This window comes from Hydractinia symbiolongicarpus, chromosome 6, assembly GCF_029227915.1.
Source record: "Hydractinia symbiolongicarpus strain clone_291-10 chromosome 6, HSymV2.1, whole genome shotgun sequence".
In the NCBI taxonomy this organism is placed as follows: Eukaryota; Metazoa; Cnidaria; class Hydrozoa; order Anthoathecata; family Hydractiniidae; genus Hydractinia; species Hydractinia symbiolongicarpus.
The window spans coordinates 25725281-25752663 of record NC_079880.1 but is presented as its reverse complement, the minus strand read 5'-3'; the positions used below and the strand labels follow the sequence as shown (position 1 = coordinate 25752663).

Here is a 27383-nt window from a genome sequence, read left to right as displayed (position 1 = left end):
TTTCAGGATTATGATTATGATTATGATTAATTTCAAGTTTTTCTGAATCTTAATTAAGTCTCTCACTGTAATGACGTTGCAGCAATGTTAAATAAGGTGGAATCATACGATAATAAGAGTAATTGATTAGAAGTCTTATTATCGTATGATGAAATGTAACTGATTTATTAACTGTTGAACAGTTTTTTCGCCGGGATGTCGTCCAGCCTGGTACGTTTTCTAAATCATTTCGGATTGCTTTTATTGTAACATACACAGCTGGTTAACTTTAAAGGTTAGGCGTCATAGATGGGTGCATAATATTCTAAAAGCAACATTTTTTTACATTTTTCTCGTACTAGTCGATATTTTTCTTAAAAAAAAGAAAACGAAATGTTCGTTTACGATCTTGGTAAACCTTTTTCTCTAGGGCTTTTTTACGTTTCTAATACTCTGATGAAACGGCACCCTATGTAGAGAATATATAATTACTTGCAGAATTAATACAACTTTTAAATTAGAAGGCAGTCATATCTTCTACCATGCCATTTAAACTCCCTTGGTTACAAGTCTGGTTTGATTTCCAAATTCCTTGTAGAAATTTTTAAATATAATTTTATTCACAATTCCCTAGCCATCCGGCTTTCTTTTTTAAGGTTGAATTACATTGGGCATTTATGCGAATTTAGAACTTCATTACTACCCAAGCAAGCTTAGAAATATGAAATGAATGAACGTTCTGATGTCAAACTAGCTGGATGTTTTTTATTATAGTAAAGCAGAAAGACTTCTGCTGTTCGAGAAAATAAAGTCATTATGACATAACAACAAAGTGTTTTATTGATTATTGATACTCATTTATGGCTTTATTCCCATGAGGATGGAAATAATGTAATGAAATAAAATTTAGATAAACTCTATAGAGTCACGTTTAAAAAAACAGAGATAATACTTTAAAACGTGTCCAATGTACAATAAAGAGTTGAGGCGCGTAGGTAGCTGCATATCTTTAAATGTTGGTAAAAAAAAAAAATAACAGTATCTCCTTCTGTCAAGAATTATGACACATCATTACGTCCATTTAATTTCGGAACCACCTCTTTACGATACTCCCAACAACGCATCCAGCTTGGTCGCGCACTTAATGATTTTAGATAGGCTTGTGCAAATTGAATCAAACTTGGCACACTTATAGTACGTCATAAAAGGAACAAAATGGCTGCAATAAAGCGTTTCTTGTGTCTGTACTTTTTCAGTGACGTTATAAGAAGCTTCAAATTTCTCTAAATTACCAACTGGTTAGGGTTAAGAGTTTCTGACATCCAAATAAAAGTTATTTAACACAATTCCTATTATTTTTCCGATTTCAGTGTAAAATATGGAGAGATCGGATTACTTACGTGTCCAAAAGTTACAGAATGATTCATCTTAATTAATGAAGTTGTTGTGTAACTAAAAAATTCTAAGGATAATCCTAACGAAAGTTATAATATTTTCCTGCTTAGAAGGAACACATAGAGATTTGTAGGGATAGTTTCGATTAATGGTCAATACCTGGACCTATGGGACTAATAGGTGAAGATGAGGTAACAAAACATCAAGCTGTAATAATAAAGCCTATCTTAAGACGATGGTTATGAACAATTAGAGATTTGACCCGAATTGCGGAAAAATTAGGTACCGTAATTTGTAGAGGAAGTTTTACTCCATCAGACATGGCGACAGGATCTTAGAGAGCAGCAGAACGAATTTCCTAAACCGTGAAGGTATTTTGTGTGGAAACACGGCGAGTAATGAGGAAGAGGTAAGGGAATCTTTACGAAGAGTATAAAGAGTCCAGTTTTTCCGTACAAAAAGATTATTCTAAGCCATTTTGTGAGCCCTGCGGTAGGTCAAATTGTCACATTTGTAGATTTTTTTATGGATAGCAATTGTACTAGAAAACTTTATTGATGAAAAGGTCAGCTCAATTGTAACTCCAATAATATTATTTATAAATTATATTGTAAAACGTGAAATTTGCAATATATAGCCAGTACTAAGACTACTTTTAATGGTATCATAATTTTAAAAGTCATTTTAGATCTCATTTTAAGAAGCCGATTAATGTTCTTAAAATAAAGCTAGGGTTTTGCTTCATAACCAATAATTTACGCAGGAAGGAGGGTTTTAATTTTAATTATATCCTTCAGTACTAACTCTAGATATAATCGATGCATATGATTGCGAAAAATCCAGTTCCTTGTCAGTCTGTCTAGTGGATCCTCATTATCGACCTTGGAGCACTTAAATTGTGCAAACTCATTGGATTTGGAAAACCTAGAGAAAGACCATTTTATGTTCTTGTAAATGGTCAAAATCTAGTGGAATAAAGGGAACTTGAACTGTTAGGGATAAATACTGACAATGGTTTAAAATTTTCAAATCAATACCCTATGTAGGAGAGGGAATGGTAGAATTACAGCATCACAAAAAAATACTTGTTTTATACCACAAAGAAACCCCATAAAATCATCGAATACCCTTTTGTAGCATCAGAAACAAATTGGTGTCCTCTTATTTTGTCTTTTAATCGTGCATCAGATGAAAAAAGCGAAGCGTAGATAATAATTCAGAAGGCCAGTATGAGATGTAAAATTAGTACAAAAACAGAACAGTTTTCTTTCTTTAAAAACACACTGAGCATTAAACAGGACTCATACAGTGATAAACAATCGTAGAAACAACACACAAATACAACAACAACATAACAATTCAAACTGAATTAATTGGCACACAAAATAAATAAAACTTATCATAATTTAAATATCCCGAACAAGTGAAAATACAAAGCATGTGTGTAACAGATTACATTTTATTTTTTATAGCAGCATGTAATAGATATTTGTCGTATAAAACACTCTGAATACAATTTTCAATTAAAATACTGCGGCAGAAAAAGAGCCATATGCTATAATAAAAGATTAACAGGAAGTTTAAGCAACAGGAACGCGTTGGCAGAAATATTTAGGGCAAAAATACTTAGTTCAAGTATTAGTAGGCACTAAAGTAGGCACTAAAGCAGGCCTTATTAAGACTAAAAAATAGCACTAGTTCAGCTCAATGCATTTCTAACGTTGAAAGTTATTTTCCTAGATAAAATTATATGCGAAAAAAAGATCTTAATCCTTTGAAATTGAATTAATTATTTAAATGCTTACATCTTTATTGAAAACTTTAAAACTAAAAAAACGACACATCATAATACATTACCAGCATGCTTTCCGTGGTGCTATTATAGCATTAATGTTCTGTATTAATTAGTTACAGACAAAAGAAACGTGCGTTGTTACATGTTTAATTCTGCTCCAGTTTAGTGAATATTAAGTTGACTTTTTGAAAAGAAAACATACTAATAATTTAAGAACTACATGCAGTTGACATTTGTCAAGCAACAGTCGCTACAACCAAACTTTGTTAGAATTGCGTCTGTTTGTTTTGCAGTTGACGTTTTTGCAGCAGTAGTAACTGCAGTTGAACTAGCTTTTCTTCTCTTTCTTTTTTCAGTTGCTTTTGTTTTTGCAGTAGTTTTAACTGCAGCTGTTGCAGATCTACCAAGTATTGTTGATGCGACTTCTGTAGTATCTGTTTTTGTTTTAAATATTGTTGTCGCGTATATGGCAATTGCGACCGATTTTTTTGACACCATTTAAAGGCAATGTTCGTATTTCATATACTTGACTCTTTTTATCGGTTTGAATCTTTTCTTTTGCATTTGGAAGTTTCAGTAATTTTTTTATGTCGCCGCGGGCTTCCATACTTATTTTTTTTCGCACCCATAATTAATAAAATTAACATTAATGTTAACGAATAAAATATCTGAAAAAAAAAGAAGTAAATAAAACATTTATAATCTTACATGTATAAGACAGTGCGGTACTTTTATGTGACAGGTTTCGTTGTTTACTAGAACATCCCAACCATTTTCGAAATTTGCATTCCTTTGAACTAACTTCGAATGTGGTAAGTAAAATCAACGCAAATCTTACTTGCATTGATCGAAACATTTTAAAATATCAATACGTTATAAAAACAACTGCAGTCCATGTACTAACTGATGCTGACACAGAAATTGCTTTTGGTTTTATATCTATACCGAAATAATTAACCTAAAAATAATAATAAGGTATTATTGTCTATAAGAATATAATAAAAAAAATTTTTAACAATGTAATCGATAAAATCTTTTATTAAGAAATCGCATGAATTTACAATTTAAATCAATTTATTTTTTACTTGATCTGAGTGATATTCAAACTAAACTTTTCGTGCAACTTTTGCATCATCAGGGTATTCTGTTTGTAATTTCACTCGTCCTTACAGTATACTGTCTGCAAGTTTAACATCTTTGACGACTTTCCTTCCACTCCGACTAAATCTACGTTACATTATCAATTTGCAAGCATGAAAGAAAAGGTAAAAATAAATATTTCATCGAGATTTGCCCTAGACAAAAACTTAGTTGGAATGGAAAATATAACTGAAGCAAGCTTTGTACCCGAAATAGTTCCTAAAACTTCTAAACTTTATATGAGGATTTTATTACCTTCTTATATGACAACAACAACAACAACAAGAAAAATAAATTGTTCAAAAGTAGTTCCTAAAATAGATATCCCCGTGCTTGTTGAGTTCTGAATAAAAATTTTTATTTTAGAACAACATGATGACATTCTATTATGTCTTTTAAACTGAAATATATCCTTGTTTGTTTTTTAAGTGTCAAGGAAACATAGAGAGGTTACAAAATAAACTTAAAATCATATGAAAAGAAATGTCGGGTATAACATAAGGAAACTCTTTTATGATTTTGGCATTCATTATCTTTATCTATATTATAATGCCCGTATACGTCTGTCTGTCACGCAAAATTGTATCTGTATAAAAAGGACGGGTAAATCCGTGAATTTTCCACGGGCCACGGATTATATCTTATAATTTTGCTAAATAGCACCTTAACAATTGAATAACACTAAATATTTTTTTCTGCTTAGCGTTACGCATGAGAATTAGGACTCCCTTCCCAGGACCGTTACTCTTCGGCAGCTAATTTTAGAGGGGTGTAATATCAAGGGGGGAGGTCGATATTTTCGGAAAATACTATAAACAGAGGAGGTGTTAATTATGGTACGAGGTGAATTTTTGTAGAAATCAACAAAATTTTTGGTAAATCAAGAGAACATAATTGCGTTTGTTCTTAACACACATTAATTAACAATTAAAGTTTATTAAAAGACGTTGTTGCTGATAACAATACCAATATGAAGTGAATTTCACTAATGTTAAAAATTATTATTCGCCATATTAAAAGGAATTACGCCAATAAATCGATTCGGATACACCTTTGTTTGAATATTTTATGTTCTTGTTTGGAAAAGATGTTAATGAAGACTCCCATGGAGCACTAAAAATACTTATATTTTGACCAATTTCTAAAACGATTTGCTATCGCTTGGTGCGACGTTGTGTTTCGTCTAAATCTCTTGAGAAAAGTTTGTCTCTTCCGTCGTGACCTTTATCTGACCCTTAATTAAAATTTATAGTATTAACTATTATGCGCGTTGTTATGGCAAGCAAAAACGTTTCTTCATTTTTTTTTAAATTGATTAACATTGTGCTGACGCGCCACGCCAACGTAAGACATGTTAATAAAAATGAAGTTAATAAAAAACCTCATTTAAGACAGGCGACAAAGCGTTCTATTGAGATAACTAGACAACAAAGCTGATATGTATGCATAAAAATTTGCCACATCCTCGATGTTGCCTTTTTTATAAAAAACAGGGTCACAAATTATCTACAATATATGTTATATATGTTTCTTTATGATCTGAAAAGGTTAATTTAAGAGTAGCTCTTTTATGACAAAACGGCTAATCATCTTCAATACTTACGGTGGCCTTTATAAACTTTCTGAAATGTTGTTCATAACTTAGAATTAAGTATAAGAAATGCTTTAATTGATAAAAGTTGGAAAACATTTCGGGATAGAACAATGATTATTATCATAGAAGAAGTACCATTAAATCTTCAACACTTTTATAGACTTAAAACTTAAAATCTTAATCTACTATAATAACAGCAGAGGCATGCAAATGAGTATGTTTTCTCCTAGTTGGAATGCTGTCATGTTTTTAGCATGTTATTGCTGAAATATCATGCGTTGTCAAATTTCGGACAACTTTAAATTAATTTTTAATATTTTTTTGAAACTGCTTCCTCGTATTTGCCTCCCTTTTGTGGCCGCGATTCGATATGGGATGATTTTTATGCACATTGTAGTCAAAAATTAGAGCACCTTACACCGTCTAGTCTAGTATCGTCACCAAATAACTTGCATCAAACAAGCCATGACACTTTCACAAGCTAAAGTTGAAATACCTTAACGGTTCGGCTTACAACCATGCTGCAAAAGTGAACTAAGGATATAATGACAGAAGAAAATAGCAACGGGTGCCTTTCTAATTAAAGTTTGTACTTATATCACTGGATTAAAGGTCAAAAATAGCTAGCTGTTATGAGAAAACTTGTGTAATAGTTACTAGGTATAGGGGCTTGTATAGAACACTCTGACAGTTCTGAATGGTGGCAAAGGGATCTCTTTCTGCAAGGACTTTCGTTAAAAACACACTGACCAATGAACGCAACTGCAGTTCAATGATGCTGACACTAAAATTGCTTTTGGTTTTACATCTGTACGAAAATAACCTACCTAAAAATAATAATGTATTATTGTCTATAAGAATATAATGAAAATGAATTTTAACAATGTAATCGACAAAATCTTTTAATTCAATTTACTTTTTATCACTTACTTAAAAAAACTTTATCATTAGCACGTGAGGAATGTGTCGGAATGTTTTTACAATCATCCTCGATTTATTGAATTAAGATCGTAATCCGTAGAAGAGAATGAGAGCGTCCGGAAGCTGTGATGGGTCTAAAATTCTGTTTAGAAGAAAGACAAACGTGACTAAAATCTCCTAAAAACTACGATCTCCGTGACAAATTCGTCTTATAATTTCTTCCGGATGAAATGCTAGCTTTGGTAGCAAATTTTATACACCTACAAACACAGTGCCTTCAGCGCATGCGATAAATTTGAATCTTACTAAGTTACTAAGTAAATTGAAAAAAAAATGCGCGTTACTGATTGGCTTCACAGAAGTGGCTCTAAACTCATTAAAATAGCATATATTTAAGTCACTTAAATGACCAACTTGAAATGGAACGTGTAAATACCTTGTAATGTTAATTTTACTTCACATTCTTATATATACAGCACTAATATAGGACGGTGGTGTCCTTCATAACGTTATGAGGTTGACATAAAATACATATTATTTTATAATTCAGATTTATAAAAGCAAAATAAAAATTAGTTTATTTATTGCACAATGGAATATGCATTTTCATCACAGTCATTCAGTCAATCCTCGTGACAAAGGTGCCTTCTTCGCCTACACGTCTAAGCGTGGCGTGTCAGCGAGAAACCGAAGAAATCAAAGGATATAGGATGTTGGTCTAAGACAATTCATTTTTCCCATTCCGATGCAGTAGATAACCATGGTAAAGAAGGAAAGTTTTAGTAAGAACTATAAGGATAAAAATAGTCACGAGTTATAATCACAGCTAGCTGTTTCGGTTGCACCTAGTAACTTCTCTACTTGAAATTTCTTTCTTAATAATTAAATATTGTCGTGGTAATTGTAATAAACTGTCTCAAAAAAGACAAAAAGGTACGTGAAACAACGAAGTTAGTTACACAGCATAACTTAAAAACACATAAATTATTGACAAGGAAAATAAAAATAAATAAACAGACAAAGGAAAGGAAAAAGGGGAAAAAACTGGTGTGTTTTCTGTATTATGGCAGTAGAAATCATAACAGCAATCTCGTGTTTACAACCAGCTAGTACTTACACATTGGCAACGAAAAAAGCATTTTAACATGCGAAATTCAGTTCCAAGATAATTTAAAGGATTTTACAGAAACAACAATATGATTTTGTTAGATAAAGGACGGGAAAAATTGTTCACACGACAAACATCCAGTGTTCGATAAAATAGGCTTTTACACGTTTCTTTTAGAATTGAAACTTTTCCAAACTTTGTTATAAGTATATAAAAACGCGCAATGGAATAAGTGCTGACGAAACATATAAGGTTCCTGTTTGTAATCCTTCTATACTTCACATTTTTATTGCTCAAATCATTTCTCATGGTGATACCAATTATAAAATAATTATTGATAGTAAAAAAAGAAGTAGGCTGACTTCCCTATTTTATTTATCAAAAATAAATTTTTTGATAGCATTTTTTTTCAGCCATTTTTATCCTTTTTTGAGGCTTTAACTATTTTTATGTTTATGAAATATTTATGAAAATCTATTTATATTATTGTATATTTACTTTCTTTGAATTTGGAACCTAATCTTATAAAGTAAAGAAAAAATATTACATTTTGACGCCGTTTTTAGGCACGACTTTCCTCACAAGCATGTCCAATTCAAACAATATAATTGTGTCGTGCAAAGTTTATTTGGGGTTGAAAAATAAGAAGAAAAACAGCATCGAATAGGGAAATGACGTCAGTAAATTTCTGACACTGAATTTCTAAAAGAAGCTTTTTTATATGTGTTTTCTTTAAGCAATTATGTGTCCAGAGCAAACAGCTGATGATTTTTTAAAATAAACATAGACATGTTCTAAATAAACATAGACATGTTCTAAATTTAAAAACGAATATAAAAATAGTATACACTAAACTGTGATGACGCACATTTCATGTCGATATTGAGAAGTAATTTTGTTTTTCATTTCAATTAAAAAAAAAGAAGTTAAAGAATATTACGGTATAAACCTCCAGCAATTACGGGCACTAGTGACACATGCCGTAATTATCGTAAGTTTCGATAATTATCGTCATGTGTCGCTAATGGTGAATTGTCAATCTTTGTGACTTCCTGTTTTAAGAAGTATGATATTATTCCGATGCGCTCAATTGAAATTCTGCCTACGTGAGGGGAGGATCTAATCGCATTAAAAGTAATTATAAAAATGCACGCTGCAGATACAAAAGTTGTTATGTAAAATAAATGGCTCTTGAATATGTTGCTACCGAAATTCGCATAAAAGCCGAAACCAATTTGAAAGTACAAATCAGTCGTTGAATAAACCTCACTTGTAAGGTTTTGTTTTTTAAAAAAGAAATGTTTCTATCAACGCAAATTATATTTTTGTCATTTTTATTGATCACCGTTAAAGTAAGTTCAATGGATTGTAAATATCGAAGATGGTCAGGATGTTCTAGCGAAGAAGAAGTTAAAGTTAAAACACCTTCGGACACGGGTAAGAAAAATTATCCACTGGAGTCTTTTCATTTAATATAGTTTGGTGAGTTTGACTTTTTCAATCTTTTAGCTAGGTTAATCATCAATGGTATTTTTATTTTTCAGATGCTAAAAAAGTAAGCATTGTAAAACTTTACCATGGTATCATAGAGTTGCTGAGAAAACGAAATAAAAAGAAGCACAACCTAGAGGACAAGCAAGACCAAATAAAGAGTGGTAACATAAACTGGTTGCGAGAGTCGAGAATTATAGGCGCTACAGAGAAACGGGGAAAGGATCAACAGCAATTACAGCTACTACAGGAACAAATACTAAAGCAACAACAGGAGCAATTACTGCGCCAAGAAGGAAAAAGAAAACAACAGCAGAAGCTGCAGAAAGAAGAACAAAAACAAAAATCCCTAGTGGAACTACAGCAAATGATGTTGCAACTTCTGCAAAAACAAAAGCAATTAAAGAAAGACAGAAAAGAAAAATTACTTGAACTGCAGTTCCTTCTTTTACAACAACGTCAAATAGAGAAACTGCAACTACAATACCAACAAAACAATTAGATTAATCTAATTGAAACCTTACATGCATTGCACTCGGTTCTTAAGTTTTATAAAAATCGAAAATCTTAAATAATTAACTTATTTGCTTGTAATATTATATGTCAATCTATCTCTGTAAGTTCTTAAAATCAATTTAATATATTTCTAATTACATTTTATTTGCTCAGTGTATTTAGTAGCATTATCGCAAGTTGCCGTTTGTTGTATATCAATTCCTAACTCTCTATGAATGCCAAATTGCCTAAGTAAAACAATGGTTTTTCCTGTTTTTACTGAAGGAGGGCGTAGATAAATTATGTAGCCAAAGGCAGGTCTCTCATATCTTTTTATTCGCCTCTATTTCTAATGTTAATATAGATTTTAAAATGTCAATGCCATTATATTAACACACAATATTGCTGCTGTTTAGGGTAATTACATCAGTATGATTATTTAATTTCAAGTTATTTCTGAAGTTTAACTAAGTTTATCATTGCAATGACGTTGCAGTAAAAAGAAACAAAAACAAAAGAATATTTTAGAAGCAATAAGCGCCATGTTAACTAGGGTGGAATCATAAGAGAGTAAGATTTCTTGATTAGAAGTCTTATTGTGGTATGATGACATGTTTGATTTTTTAACTGTGAAACACATATTTTTAGGCGAGTTTAGAAATATGAAATGAATGATGGGATGGTATTTTGTAGAAATCACGAGAAAACTAGCTGGATATTTTTTACTATAGTAAAGCAGAAAGACTTCTGCTGTTCGAGATAATAAAGTCATTATGACACGACCTTTATTAAAATTAGTTCTTATTCCCATGACGATGCAAATAATGTAATGAAGTAAAATCTAGATAAACGCTTTAGAATAACATAAAACAAACAAAACAGAGATATTACATTAAAACGTGTGTAATTTACATTAAAAAAATTAGCGCGTATGTATCTGGAAAGAACCAGTACATCTCTAAATTAAGAACAACTACAACGGCATCTCCTTCTGTCAATGATACAACACGGTCATCACATTTCTTTAATTTTAAAACCATCTCTTTGCGAAGCTTTCAACAACACATCCAGCTTAAACCTAGCCGGTTTGGCTTTTTGAACATATGATAACCAGGAGGGGTGGGCGGACTCCGCCCCCTTTTGATAGACTTGTGCATATTGAATCAAACTTGCACACTTATAGTACGTTATAAAAGGAAATTTCTCTAAATTACCACTATCTCGTTAGGGTGTAAAGTTTGTGACAGCCAAAAAAAGTTATTTAACATAACTCGCATGATTTTTCCTGATTTTAGTGCAAAATCCACAAATATGGGGAAATCAGATTACTCTCTTGTCCAAAAGTTCGAAAAGATTTCTCTTGATGCAATGAAGTTGTGGTGTAAAAGAAAAGTTCTTAGGATAAGGATAATCCTAACGAAAGTTTTAATATTTTCCCGTTTAGAAGGAATACATAGAGATTTGTAGAGATAGTTTCGATTAACGGCCAATACCTGGACCTATGGGACTAATAGATAAAGGTGAGGATGAGGTGACAAAACAGCAAGCAATAATAATAAAACTTAAGACGATGGTTATGACTAATTAAAGGTTTGACCTCCATTGCGGAAAGTTAAGGAAAGGTAATTTGTAGAGGAAGTTTTATATTTTGTGTAATAAGAAAGAGGGAAGGGAAGCTTTAACAAGAGCAAAAAAGAGTCCCGTTTTTTCGTGTCAAAAGATTGTTCAAAACCGTTTTGTGAGCCCATCGGTAGGTCAAATTGGCACGTTTGTAAAGTAGTAGATACGAAAATGTTTTTTATGGATAGCGATTGCAGTAGAAAACTTTATTTACAAAAAGGTCAACTCAATTCTAACTCCAATAATATTATTTATAAATTGTAACACGTGCAACGTGCAATACATATTCAGTACTAAGACTGCTTTTAACGGTATCATAATATGAAAGTCATTTTAGATTTCATCTTGGGAAGTCGATTAAAGTTGTTAAAATAAAGCTAGGGTTTTCCTTTATAGCAAATAATTTTAGCAGGTAGGAGGGTTTTAATTTTAAATACATCCTTCAGTACTAACTCTAGATATAACCGATTCTTATGATTAGTTACTAGTCAGTCTGTCTAGTGCGGAAGCATGCTGTGTTTCCACTATGGGCAATTCGTTCCTCATTATCGACCTTGGAGTACTTTAATTGTGCAAACTCATTGTCTTTGGAAAACCCAGAGACTATTTGATGTTCCTGTAAATGGTCAACATCTAGTGGAATAAAGGGAAGTTGAACTGTTAGGGATAAATACTGACAATGTTTTAACATTTCCCAACCAACATCCTATGTAGGAGAGAAAATGCTAGAATTACAGCATCACAGAAAACTGCTTGTTTTATACCACAAAAAACCCCACAAAAAATCATCGAATACTCTTTTGTAGCATCAGAAACAAATTAGTGTCCTTCAGCTCAATGCATTCCTAACGTAGAAAGTTATTTTACTAGGTAAAATTAAATTTGAAAATTGAATTAATTATTTAAACGTCTACATCTTTATTGAAAACTTTAAAACTAAATAAACGACACTTCATAATACATTACCAGCATGGATTGCGTGGTGCTATAATAGCATTAATGTTCTGTATTAATTAGTTACAGACAAAAGATACGTGCGTTGTTACATGTTTAATTCTGATCCAATTTAGTGAATATTAACTTGACTTTTTGAAAAGAAAACATATTAATAATTTAACAACTACATGCCGTTGACATTTGTCACGCAGCAGTCGCTACAACCAAGCTTTGTTAGTGTTGCGTCTGTTTGCTTTGCAGTTGACGATTTTGCAGCAGTAGTAACTGCAGTTGAACTAGCTTTTCTTCTCTTTCTTTTTTCAGTTGCTTTTGTTTTTGCAGTAGTTTTAATTGCAGCTGTTGCAAATCTACCAAGTACTGTTAATGCGACTTCTGTAATATCTGTTTTCTGTTTTAAATATTGTTGTCGCTTATCACGTTTAGTTCGTTGTGATTGTTGAATTTCCAGAATGTTTACATTTTCAAAACGATATGACAATTGCAACCGATTTATTTGACCACCATTAAAAGACAACGTTTGTATTTCATATACTTACGAATATTTCCTTTTGCATTTGGGACTTTCATTAATTTTTTTATACCGCCGCGCAGTTCTATACTCATTTTTTTGGCATCTAAAAGAATACACTAATGTTAACAAATAAAATATCTGAAAAAAGAAGTAAATAAAACATTCATAATCTTACATGCATGAGACAGTACGGTACTTTTATGTGGCAGGTTTCGTTGTTTACTGGTTCCTCTGCATTCCTTTAAACAAACTTGGAAGGTTGTAAGTAAAATTAACGCAATCCTTACTTGCATTGATCGAAACATTTGGAAATATTCATACGTTATAAAAACAACTGCAGTTCATTTACTGACTGATGCTGGCAATAAAATTGCTTTTAGTTTTATATCTATGCCGAAATGACCTACCTAAAAGTAATAATGTATTATTGTCTATAAGAATATAATAAAAATAAATTTTAACAATGTAATCGAGGAAATCTTTTGTCAAGAAGTTGCATGAATTTTACAATTTAATTGAATTTACTTTTTAGTTGATCTCAGTGATATTCGAACTAAACTTGTCGAGCAACTTTTGCATCATCAGTATCTTGTTAAGTCTGCGTTACATTATCAATTTGCAAGCTGGTAAAGGATAAACACGACACCACTGTTTATTTTTTAAAAATATATACTTCATTCAGGTTTGTCTAGACAAAAAAAATAGTTTGAATATAACTAAAAAAAGCTTTGTACAACAAATAGTTACCCAAAATCTCTAAACTCTATAAAAACGTTTTTAGTAACTTCTCAAATAACAACAGCAGGAACAACAAAAAAATATATTAAAATACCTCCTAAAATAGGAGGTATTTCATGTACTTGTTGAGTTCTATATAAAATTTTACTTTTGGAAAAACATGATAAAATTCTTTAGATTTTTTTCGTGAATTTCAGTATTATAACTTATTATGTCTTTTAAACTGAAATTTGGTACGCAAAAATATCCTTGTTTGTTTCGTAAGTGCCAAGGAAACATAGACAGGCTACAAAATACAATAAATACAATAACGTGCCCACCTCTTTTATGAATTCGGCGTTCATTATCTATTATATTTTTGCCAGATATCAGCATAACAAAATGAATAACATTAAATAATAAATATGAAAGAGGATTTAAAACAGGAAATTTATATACTCGTGAGCTTTTGTCATGATTACCTTTTTTACATATATGTAAAGTTCTTTATGAACACAAAAGTTAAGTAAACGAACTTCCCCTTCTTTACTAGACTGGGGGTAACAAGTAGGATTTTCCCTGATAAAGTAGAACGGTTAGAAATTATCTTACAATTTCGAATGTATCGCACAAAATAGTAGGTCATGGGATTTACTTTCTGCACTTTCACCGAACGCTCTGCTACAATGTAGCAGAGCGTTCGGTGAAAGTGCAGAAGGCGTTGGTTTAATCCCATGTCGAGTTATGCCAAAAACTAAGAGTATGCATCCATCTTTTCTACTTAGCGTTCAGCATGAGAATTGTATTGATATCTTAGGCGGTTGTCTAGTTAAGCGGTTGCAGTGGTTTCACGCGTCTGTAGTTCAAATGAAAGCTTTGAATGAAAAAGGACCTTCGCAGGGTTGTTCTCATAACAATACCAATGGGGAGTAAATTTCACTGTTAAAAATTATTATTCGCCATATTAAAAGAAATTACACCAATAAATCGATTGGTTTCCCCTTTGCTTGAATATTTGTTTTTTTTGCAAAAGAAGTTAATCTAATCCCCGTTAAGCACTAAAAATATTAATATTTCGCACAACTTTCAAAACGCTTTAAAATCGTCTAAATCTCTTGAGAAAAGTTATTTTTTTCAGAAACATATAACATCATTTGTTTATTTTAAGCAGCTGTAGCTGTTACATTCTACATAGTCTTGACCTATATCCGACCTTTAATTAAAATTTTAGTTTAAACCATGGCAAGCAAAATCGTTTCTATGATCAACAGCTTTTTTAAAATTAATTAACATTGTGCTGACGAGCCGCGCCAACGTAAAACATTTTGGCGTTAAAGCATTCTTTTCAGATAACTAGGCAACAAAGCTGATATTATTTTGTGGATAAAAATTTGCATCATCAGCGTTGTTGCGTTTGGTAATAAAAAACAGGATCACGAATTATGTACAATGGCCCACGGCGCATTTCCTTAACAATAATTGACACTGTCCAAATTTTGAATGACTACCTATGTTTTGCCCAATTATAGAGCGCGATTAATGTCAAAAATACGATATTTGCATTTCATTTTCTATATATATTGAATTTGAAAATAAAATTGCTCTAAACAATCAAAATCGTCAGTTTTTAGGATATCTTGATGAGTAACTTATTACAAAAAATCAAAAAAGGTCCTGGGTAAAGTCTGGATGTACGCACATACGGTCACTTCGCTATCGCGTGTGACCAAAATTGACCCTCTGGGCAATACCAGTAGTGCATCACATTTTTGACGCGCCTGGAATCCTAATACTCTTTTGTAAAGGGTGGTAACGTGTGATTGATTTTCTGGGCTTTATTTATGTTAACCTAATAACTCACAGTGACTAACAGAGTTTGCACAACATTTTTACTGAAAATTATAATTTCAAAAAAAGTATGGTTCACAATACAGCTAGCTGTATTGAAATATCTCTTTTTTTAACCACTCCATCTGATTTATTTTAATTTTATTTTTTTGAAAACAGTCGACCTTTATATTTCAAAAGCCTGTAAATGCGAAAAGGCTGACGAAAGCACTGGAATGCAAATACGAATACAATAACATAAAAAAATACAAACTTATATTTTAAATTCAAGGTAGTCATGACTGGGTTGTAGTCCAGATGGCATTATTTCTAAACATAAAGAAATAGAAGTAAGATGTCCATATTCGAAATGTCTATTTGCCATAAACCTGAACTAAACCATCAGTAATTTTACAGCACTTGATTCTACTATTTATACAAAAAAAGTTTATTCGTGCAAATCATTTAGCTAGGCCAGAAATTATGGAAAGAGAAAATGTTACCTACACTGGCAACATCCAATTGTAAATTTCAGGTTCAAAGGTTTTTTACAAGTGAATACATTTAACTTTTATTTTTCATATACAACTAAATATTATGTACGACTAACTTTTTTAAACAATACCCTTAATTTAAAAATAAATAAATAATGAAAAAGAGGATTATTTGGAATTTCTTTTAAAATTTCCTTTGTTTCTTGTGATTATAAATCATATCCGCACGAAAAGTGTAATTATTTCAAAAAGGTACAAATTAATACCATTAAGCAGATACCGAATGACTCATTAGTAGATACCAGTTCAAATGTTTCTTGCAATAGTCTAAGTAGTTTTAATTACAATCACAGACGTTTTAGTCTTCTGAGCGTTCTATTTGTTCGTTCAATCGCCCGTTCTACGGAAATTCTTACCGAAGCTATTTGTGAGGTTTCTAGTTCTTCAGTCAAAGGAAACTTTGATTTTCGAGTCATGGTAGAATGGTGAGCGACACATTTCCTGAGAGGAAATGCTGGTAGCTTAGGTCATTAATATTGAAGCCTCGGTCTGCCATTAGGGAACCTGGTAATAATAGTTTTTAAAATCCTACACCTTTGTGTTATTTCTGACACTTGATCCTCAGCATATAAATCTGAGACGAATGTAATTTAACCACTAGGTGCTATTCCAACTAATTCTTTAGCAGTGTTGCGATGCTTTTAATTTTAAAAGATCGTGGACTGGCTTTGATAATATGTTGGCATCTCACTACATATTTCTAAAAAGTGAATGATGAGTTGACAAAACAGCTATCTGTGATGATAATACTTGTCTAATGACAGACGGTAGTATTTGTAAAGGTTCAACCCTCTCGAGATTAAGCAAAATCTTCCTCTTTACGAGGATTGTTACTCCGTAAGCCGTGGACTGAAACAACGACTTATACAACGGATCTATTATGACAGACCTCTTAATTTTGTCAATCCATGTTAAAATAAAACAGCTAAAACTTGGCAACATTGTGAATCGCACTCGAAGTTATTCACTGGAAAAAAGCATATTCGAAAATGCATTTCTGATTTTTTTTTAAAAATTTAGGCCTTGATATTTTGTTAGTAGTTGATCAAGGATTTACCATTCATATTGCACAGTATAATATCTTGTAAAGTGTTGTTTATACGTCGAAATTAAGTATAAGAAATGGTCTAATTGACATAAGTTAAAAAATAGATTTGGATAGAACAATGATCAATATCGTAGAAGTACCATCCAATCTTTCACACCTTTATATATTTTGAACTTAAAATCTTAATCTACTATAATAATATCATAAAGCAGGTACGCAACTCAGCACGTTTTCAACATGCTTTTGCTAAAATATAATTTGTCAAAATTTGATATTTTCATAAGAACTTGCAAAAAGCCACTTATTTTTACATTTTGATGAAACAACAAAGTCAGGATACAGTACTATGGCTAAGCCACTCATTTCACCCCAAAACACAAGAAGCATATTGCAAATCTGATTATCCTGCACATTATCTTCCCACGTTATCTTTCCAAGTGCTGCTACCTGATTTTAACCTCAAAGCTGCTAAGCGTAATATTTAAATTTTATAAAAAAAAGTTTGTTAAAATTGTGCATACTATGTTTTAATGCGTGCAGTTTCATGGTGCTATTCATTGTCTTGTATTCATTGTCTCTGTTAACAATATTTAGGTACGATCCTGGTGGCAGTAAGGTAAGACACACAAATGAATTGATCACCACTGCTGCTCTCATTTTACAACAACAACAACAAGAAACACTTTCGTTTTTAGCGGTCGGGATCTTAAAACACATTCTCAGAACCCTGTATTCTGACTTGACCATGGATGCCTCAACTCCTCAAAATCCAGCTATAGAGGAGCGTGTAGAACAAATCATTTTGTCTGAGGATCCCGATCTGATCACAAATCTTTGTAAATTTAATAAAGGTCGTCCGGATGATACCTTTAAAGTCTTTTTCAACAAATTGGAGGAAAGGACTAAGGAAGTCGCTGCTGCTTCAGACGAACGGAGGCATGGCGTTGAACATTTAAGTACCCACCTATCAATACGTGATATAATAGAACAGGCTTCTACAGAAGGCCCAGAAGGAACTAATATTCCCAGCAAAACAACTGTTTTCTTTGCGTTTGTACTAAACAACGCCTATGCGAATACAGCAAAGCTCTATACATCGAAGCAAATATACTATTCACTATCCGAACACGGCAACTGAGAGCCTCACATATTGATCAACACTACCGTGCTGTCCTTTTCAAGTACTTACGTACCTTTCTGAAGTTACTTTGCATAGATGATAAATCAAAAATAGATTTTGGAGAGCAAGGTTGCACTTTCGTCAGGTGTTTAGGGAAAGAAGTCGATAGGCGATGTACAAAGCAAAGGCTCATAACACACTATCTGTTGTACTGCATATGGATGTTCCTGAACACATCATCGAAACCTTTTATCAAGGGCAGGTGAAAGTTTGTCTAAAGGACTGCGTTTTTCAACTCAGCAGTGCTTACCGTCACGCTACGGAAATATCACTACTCGAAAAAACGGCGATCCTCCTCTCATTCATGTGGTGTACTCAGATGGAGGCTCGAACCACCGACTCACATATTCAGAGGTTCAGTTTTTGATTTTTGTTCAGTCTTTGATGTTAATGTTCAATCTCCTATCTTTGATATGTTGATAGCCGCACGAACAGCTCCTGGACACAGCTGGGCTAATCTTGTTGAAAGAGTGATGTCAATCCTAAATATTGCTCTTCAAAATACAGCTTTGTCAAAGAGTGAGTGTTCCCAGCCATTGAAAAGGCTTTACGTATGTGTCGAGGTATGGCAGACATACGCAAAAAGTCTTTAAGTTGACAACCTCACGATAGAATAGCAGCAAAGTCTTGAAGGAATGGTTTATAATTCTATCTAGTACCAATAAAAGAACAATGTTGATTCTTTAGCATTGGACCATGAACTTCAATTCCGGTTAGAACGGTCAATTCTTGTATCAAGAAAATTTTATAAGTGAAGTTGATATTGGGATGAGAAGGTTGTACATATTGACGTAGAATGTCTGGACACCCTTTTGCTTTCTTCAGTTATACTTGTCATCAACATATCTTCGATAAAACCTTGGTTTAATGATATCTCTTTCAATTTTATTAACAAAACAACCTGCTAGAACAACTGATACTGGACCACCCATCGATACTCCGTCCACTTGTTTCATGAGTTTTCCGTTAACACTGAAAGTGCACTCCTTGGCTAATTTAATTATCAGTTTCTCGAAAATGGAATGTTTACACACATTAGTTTCAATGTGTCGTGATTGTAAATTTCGTCGCAAATGAATTTAATTATTTTGTCAATGGGAATGCGGGTGAATAGCGACTGAATATCTTATCCAGAAGGGGCACTCGTGTAAGTAGGGTTGGATCTCCAATGACATATTATTTATTGCTCGTCAAAGGTTACGTTGCTAGTCAAAGGTTGCAAATAGGACGGTATAACTTTACCGGCTTTATCGTAACATGTGTCTTTCTGGTCTATCATTGGTCTGAGCTTTAATTTGTTTAGTTCAATGTCATCAATTGATCCGAATTTCTGAGTTTCTGCCGTGGCAAAACATCTGGCTGATTGGTTACTTATTAGTTTCATATTTTCACACTCAGAATGATCTTTAAAGTGTCGATATAGGGAGGATTGTAGGGACTGTACCTTCTTGTGGATATTATCAGGACACTCAACGTATTTCCCCTCTGCTGTGCCATTGTCAATAATGGATTGCACCTTCTCAAGATAATCGTTATACTACTGTCTTTAACTCCTAAAATTTGTACGATATCGTGTTTCTTGCGAATAACTTCCAATGATTGTACGCTTCTTTCCTCAAAAATTAATGAAAGAACTCTTTTTGATCCTGAGGCACATTTTTGTCTAGTGAATCAGAGAGTGCTTCTATCTCCACTGCTAAATCTGGTTTTACATTTTTGTTCTTATCTACACATCAATAGTGTAGTCCATACTTTAATGGTGATGTATTGATTTTAAAAGAAGATATGATTTTAATTGGAATCCGGTAATGGACATTCTGTCGATTTAATGGTCTCATTCGGCGAACTTTATCTAACTTCACTCTCACTCAGGACACGTAATCTTTTGAAAAGTTATTACCAAAGCTCCAGTCAACCATAAAAAACGGAAAATCCAAGAAAAAAATTTAAACCCCCAAGCAATAAACAATTAGACATAAGAATTGTTATGACTGTTTAGGAATAGCATAACTTAACTCTTAAAGGAATTAGCATTCATTAGTCTATATAAGCTGTGTATATGTAGTATTGTTATTAACCTTAAAAATGGACATAGAAGTACGAAAACTTTAATGAAGGTTTTCATAAATTGGTTTTATTATTGTTTATATGTTTTTATATTGCTCATGGCTGCACTTTATTTATCTAGAAATGCAACTATTACAAAGGATGATACACCGATCTAGCTAGCGCTCCGTAATTGCAATGACGTAATCTTTTTAGCGCGAAAAAAGGATTGGGCTCTCGTTTACCATGGACGGGATCATAATAATGAATAGCCATTTAACAGTGAAATAGTTGAATAGAGAAGACAAGCAAGTATTAAATATGGATTTTGACCTTATAAATACAATGAAAGTAGACGAATTGAAGAAGCATTTAATGCTGAGAGCCTAAAGGTATCTGAAAGGAAAGCAGAATTAGTTGCTAGTGTTTTCTGCTGCTGAAAATGGTGTAAAACCTATCTGTACAGCAAAGGAAGTTGACGAACTTTTACAAGATGATTACTTGTTTAGACTCATTGTTGATGACATTGATGTACCTGATCCCTATAAAGATAGAAGGTTGGTTAAATGAGGACGATGGTATCATGTATTGACCACCCATGACTTACGGAAATGTTTTTACTTTTATAATGTTTCACCCAAATGATTTGGGTTGTGAAAATCTCAGTGATTATAAAACTACCAAAGCCTACAGTTATTTGGCTAATGGATGGCTAGGAAAAATATCTATTTTATTTCTTGATTATGGACTTTGTGTTATGAAAGCTGATTATCGTCCCTCGGAGAGAGTAAATGACCCAGACCACAAAGTATGGATATGTTTAACAAAAAAAGAAGGTACAATCAAAGCAGCACACTGTTCATGTATGTCAGGAATGTGAAAAACTTGTAACCATGTAGCAGCTCTTTTATTTCAATTGAAGCTGCAGTATTTTGTGGACTTACAACACCATAATGTACTGAGAAAGCTTCAGGCTGGTTACCAAATCGAAAGAAAGTAAAGCCAATGCAAGTAAAAGATATGAATTTATCACGTGGTAATATGAGGAAGAAGAAAGGTACGACCAGAAAATTAGTAGCAACACCAAAGAAAAACTAAAGCCCATTGGCTCACTCTTCATTAAAACCTTTGAACTTACAAACAGTTGCATCTCCCCTAAAAAATGGAATGTTTTTTTTTTTTTTTTTTTTTTAACTGGGGTAATAAGTGGAGTCGTCACTCTCCAAAGACAAGACCTAGTATGATCAAACCCCCTTGCTAACTTAATTTTTATTTGATTTTGTTTTATTTTTGACTGGGGTAATACGTGGAGTCGTCACTCTCCAAAGACAAGACTGAGTGTAGTCAAGCCCCCTTGCTGACTCATTCTGGTAATAAGGCAGTCATCACAGAATATTACTGCTCTATCGTTGCAATGTATCCACCTGTGAACCATTTGGTCGAAGTCTATGGTTGTGTAGTGACCATTATTTAAGTTGCCGCAATGGTTGATAATAGCCCTTAATTGAAAAATTTAACGAAATTTCACTTCTCCATCTACGGTAAAAGGTATGGAGAGGGTACCAGGGTAAGCAGTAATACGAGAGGCAATTTTTGACACAAGGCCGTTGGCACTGGCAAAACGTTTTAGCTGTAAAATGAGATGGGAACCGCACGACACTACCTCTTTTTCAACTAGAGCAGTTTGATGAGCGTTGCAAACATGGCAGAAGTAGGCATTGGTGTCTGACAACTCCTCGCTTTCAAAGAAATGATCTAAGGAAGATTGTAACGTAGGGTGCAGAGAAAGTTGGATGCATGGTGCTATAACTTCTGAGGAGCTGGTAATATGACATGAATTGCAAGTGGTTGATGTCTTGATGTCAATACTAAAAAGACTTCCAAGAAATGGAAAGTCTAATGACAGACCAGGTAAGAGATATTCAAGAACCTCGGGGACGTCATGCTGGGCAAAGATATTAAATGCACTTCCCTTCGCAGCTGAGATATGATGTTTCATAGCACGCAAAAAATGGGAGGGATCAACTGAACTTCTAGAAACAGCCAAACTTTGAAGAACACCTACAAATGCTTCGCCTAACTTTGAGGTTGTTTTGCTGACAGAAATGGCTTCTTTAACTTTTGGAAGGTTATAAAAACATTGTAAGATTGAGTTTGCATAACATGTGTTTCCCAAGTTTTTTAGACCGCTATTCCTAAAATCAGGGTTAGATGGCAATGCGACTGTTGTTTTGGAAGACCTTGTAGAAAGTTTTTCGGGTTTTTTGATTTTACAAGATTTTGTGTGACTTTGCGGAAGATTTCTAAGGGGTTTTTGATTTCACTTAAAATCAACGATGACAGAAGAAGTAATAGACACCATAGAAAATATTACACGAGGTCAAAGTACGAATGAAAGCTGGTATAAATATCGGAAATTGTTGATTACAGCATCAAAGGCACACGAAGCAAAAACAAAGTTGAAAACAAAAAAAAGACTAATTCGGACAAAGGACTATGGCCACTTTATCAAAAAACCTCTGTATTAGTATTTTTTAATCCAAACATTCCTGCATTAAAATATGGCAGAGATCATGAAGCTAGTCCACTGATAAAGTTTGCAGATGTTCTTTCAAGTGATCATTAAGGTGTTACAGTGAAGCCATGTGGCTTGTTTCTCAACAAGAGAATACCAATAACAGGTGCAAGTCCAGATGGAATGGTCACATGTGAATGCTGCTCTAAGATATCTTGCCTAGAAATCAAATGCCCATATTCCATCAGTTAAATTACCATTCTTGAAAGATGGCAAGATTAATCGTAATCACCAATATTATATCCAGTGTCAACTACAAATGCTGACAACAAACTGTGAAAAATGTTATTTTATGGTATGGACCAATCAAGGATTCTTATTACATGGAATTTTTTATGATGAAGACTTCTGTAGCAGCTTACTTTGTTCTTTACGTGAAATTTACGATATGTATTTGGATAATATATTGTAGAAGAAATAAAATTTGTTGCTCTGGTCGTCTAGCGGTTAAGACTTCTACTTTTGTAGGAGACCCAGGTTCAAATCCTGGCCGGTGCACCCATTATTTTTTATATATATATATAGTTATTCCAGGACTTTTAATTATTTCGATGTCACACATAAAAAAAATAATAATTAGTTGCGTTCTATAACATTCTATGCGGAGAATATTTAAAAAAATTCCTGACAGCCTGTCTTTACGATTATTCGAAAGGCAGTAGCTATGCTCAACAGATGGTGGTGGAGAAGAAAAAATATTCCTATAGTTAGATGAAGCATTCTGTTATGAATCTTCTAAGATTGGTTCCAGTATTGGTGATAGTGGAGGGGATTGAAATGGCGTGGAAGCTGCTTCTTAATATTTTCCTTTCTTTGCAGGCACTAGGTTTCTAAACAAATTTTTTCACAGTAAGATCAGGATTTTTTTTCTGATGGAATCTTGTCTACCAAATGATCACTACAAACCCTATCATTTGTTGTTGGTTTCCAGTGTGAACCATCTTGTTTTTTCTTTTGATTAGCTGGATCCATCTTTCTCGCTTTTGTGCATATATTTTCTCTCCTGGAAAGCAAAATAAACGAAAAGATGGCTCACAACCACAATCCTTTATGGACTTCACATAACGATGTCTTCCACGTATTCAACTTTCTTGAGGTATTTTTGCATTCGTATACGGCACAATTAATAGGACCCATGTAGTATGGTGTTTTTTTTAAAAATACAGTTTGTATAATAAAAAAAATAACAGTTAGATTTATGCTATTACGAGTTGAAGGTTTCGCTTTTCTTTATAAATGAACTGATTACCCATCGCCCTCCATGGTAAACTAGAATCCAGTCCCGTCCGCACAATATCCATAATGGCGCATGTCCTGGCTGGATCGGTGTATTGGATTGTAATTAATAACAGATATGAGAAAGATTTACCAGCCATAAAACAGCAGGTCTTTTCACACGATAAAGTTATAATTCTTATAGAAACATGGGCTGAAGTTAATCAACAGAGCACAACTTGAAGTTCCCGTGGCTGTATTCCCTTCTACAGGTAGTGGTAAACATTATTCAAAAATAAAAAAGCAATGTGGACAGATTATTCGCAGAGCTTAGATTGCTGTGGGGTCTACAGTTATTTTGACAAAGAACCAAGTTTGTATAACATTTGTGGGACTTAATAATGGGGCATTAAGCGAAGCAATTAGTGTATTGTATGGATAAAATAAAGGTCCTCCTGATTTTACTGAAGCTTTTGTTGCAGACCTTCCGGGATATAAAGGATGTAAGAGTAAATGTTGATATAGACGTAGCATTCCACTCATGCCTGGTTACGCTATTCCTATTGCTAAAATGCAGCGTATGACCATTGGTATAACAAAGCAGATTACCCATGCTAGAATAAAACTGCAGTCAGAAAAGGCCATGGAACAGCTTAGCATTGGTACTACGTATACAGCCCTTTCAAGATTAGAAAAGGAGTCTAACTGGACTTTGGTGAAATTCCTGAAGATAGCCTATTATATATATATCTTCCTGCCCGCATGATAAAAAGCAATGAGGATGAAAAACGTCTAGTTGACTTGTCCAGCATATTATGTCAAAGTATAAATAATATCCTGATAGTATCAATGCTTATATAGATTTAATGAGGGAATTGGATAAAATTTGTAACGATGGTATTATTGATAGTGTCCGTGAAGTTATAAATGAGAACTGCCCTTGTGTCATTTGTAATAAATTATAAAAAGATTTCCCAGAGGTTTGATTTGTAACTTTCCTAAAGCTTTGATATTTTTAATATTGTTCAGAGCTCTGATTTTGAATGTTTTCCAGGGCCCTGATCTTGTAAAAATTCCAAGGCCCTGATATTTTAAAATATTTTCAGATCTCTCCTTTTGCAAAGATTATTCTGCAAGGAGTTGCTACGTAGCATACATTAGGTAAACCATATTTTAGATCTCTTACATTATGCCAAGAGATTTAGAGAAAGATATGGTGGGGTAGAAGGTATGCACAGCAAATATTAACTTTAAAATATTTTATTGCATAGTTACTTTAGTCGTCTTAGTGGTTGTTATAGTTTCATGCTCAAGTTCGCAATCAAAATCTCCATCAAGATCAAGATCACGTTCATTTTCACGTTCAAAGCGGTACGAAAGCGGTATCCCAGACTAACAACAATGGTTTGTATTCTATTTTTGTTTTGTTTTTGAAAAAAAAATATTTAATTTTTTAAATGTCTTTAGAATATAGTGGACGTGAAAAAGGAAGAAGGAAAAAAAGAAAAAAAGGTAGGCTGTGTCCACCGTTTATTTGGCTCACTTTAAATTTATTGGACACACTGGCTATTTTTGTAGTATAATTATGTTTATAAAATTTAAAACTTAGTTTTACAGGTCAGGGGGAGTCGTCCCAATCTAAAAAAAATGGTAAATAGTCTATTTTTCTCCTTTAGATAAATTTCCTTTTTTAAATGTTTAATCAGACCATTCCTACTATTTATAATGTAGACAAGAGGTTCTATTTGTTATCGCTGAATTATTATGCATATTACTTTCTTTATAATTCATAGATTCAGTTATTGAGTTGGAAAAAATTATAAAATGTTTTGAAAGTTAAATCCTGGCCCTGTTAGCAATGCCAATTTTTAATTTTTGGTTGCTAATGGAGGTGCGGATAAGGACGATTTTAAGTGGAAAGGCGGGTCCAAAAAATTACGTCGTGAAAGAAGAAATGGGGGAACACCACCACATGTACCACATCAACCCTAGCACATTCCTCAATTTTCCGTCCACATGCATCGATTCAGTCAAGAAACGTAACGATTATTATGAAACCTATTCTATTTCTATTGCTTTAATTTACAATTTCAATTTTTCACTTCATGTTGATTTCATTATATTACTGCACGAGATACGGTATAGCCATTGCAGGTGACTCAATGAACCTTTTATGACGCATGCAAAGGCTTACATTTATGTGTGAATAAATTTGTAACATATATTTGTTTGTGCATTCAAATATGATATTTTTTAAAAAAGTTATTTACATCACTTACATTTTAGCTTCTTGTATGTTTTTAAGCGTTATAGAGATTATTATTGTTCTATGGCTTTAACCGGTAGAACTTTAAAATGGGCTCCTTTTTTATCGCCGTTTTACTACCGAGACTAGTGAAGCACGGCAGGATGCCAGTCTAGTGTAGTAAAATATTAGTTTTTGAGTATTGCACAAGGTACAAAAAGCCATTATTTTACAAATTAATCATTTTGCATTATTATTTTATGTTCAGTTGGTTTCGCTAGTACCAAGCTGCAACGGTCGTTTGTTATCTTTTAAGTGATCTGGAATTTACTGAAGCAGATTTGTATTTCGTACAAGTGTTAACAGGCTTATATTCGTTTTAAAAAACGAAATAAATTAAAATAGTTATTTTTATTGCTTTTTACGTCTCATTTAGCTATCATAAAAGCAGTGTTTACAAACTTGAACTGGTTTTCCTACTTTATTCATATTTTCATTCTTCTTTTGCTGTGCCATTTGGAAATAATTAATTATTAATAACGTGATCACTTTTAAACTAAAGCAAATCTTCCGTAGAGGACAACTAACACTGTAATACGCCGTAGAACTTCCTACCGAAATGGCTGGTTTATACTTTAAAAACAGCTAATAAAAAAGCTTCTCAACAGAAACTCTTTTATTTTAGAAAGTAATTCCTCTGTTCATGCTTTTTTACTTCAGAGATGTTGAAAGCACGTGCAATCAATCGCTAATAAAAACAGAATTGAAAATTAAAATTTTTTTATTATAAATATTGCCATATTTAAACAATCGCCTCAACAATTGCCAAAATATCGGCATTATGATTTGTCAATGCCATCTCTTGTTGTTTTTATTTGATGCCCTTGGCAGAAATAGCTTTCTTTATATTATTTCATGCTGATTTTTTTTGCGTTTTTTTTTTAATATAAACATTAACGAGTCTATGTTC

The 27383-nt window shown here is 33.0% G+C and overlaps 1 protein-coding gene across 1 annotated transcript; it reads left to right on the top strand.

The window, feature by feature from the left end:
- Positions 1-8864: 8864 nt before the first annotated feature.
- On the top strand, positions 8865-10094 carry LOC130647252 (serum response factor homolog A-like). Its single transcript, XM_057453040.1, has 2 exons — positions 8865-9369; positions 9477-10094. The coding sequence occupies exons 1-2, from the start codon at positions 9231-9233 to the stop codon at positions 9923-9925; spliced, it is 588 nt and encodes a 195-aa protein (XP_057309023.1). The 5' UTR covers positions 8865-9230; the 3' UTR covers positions 9926-10094.
- The last annotated feature ends 17289 nt before the right edge of the window (positions 10095-27383 follow it).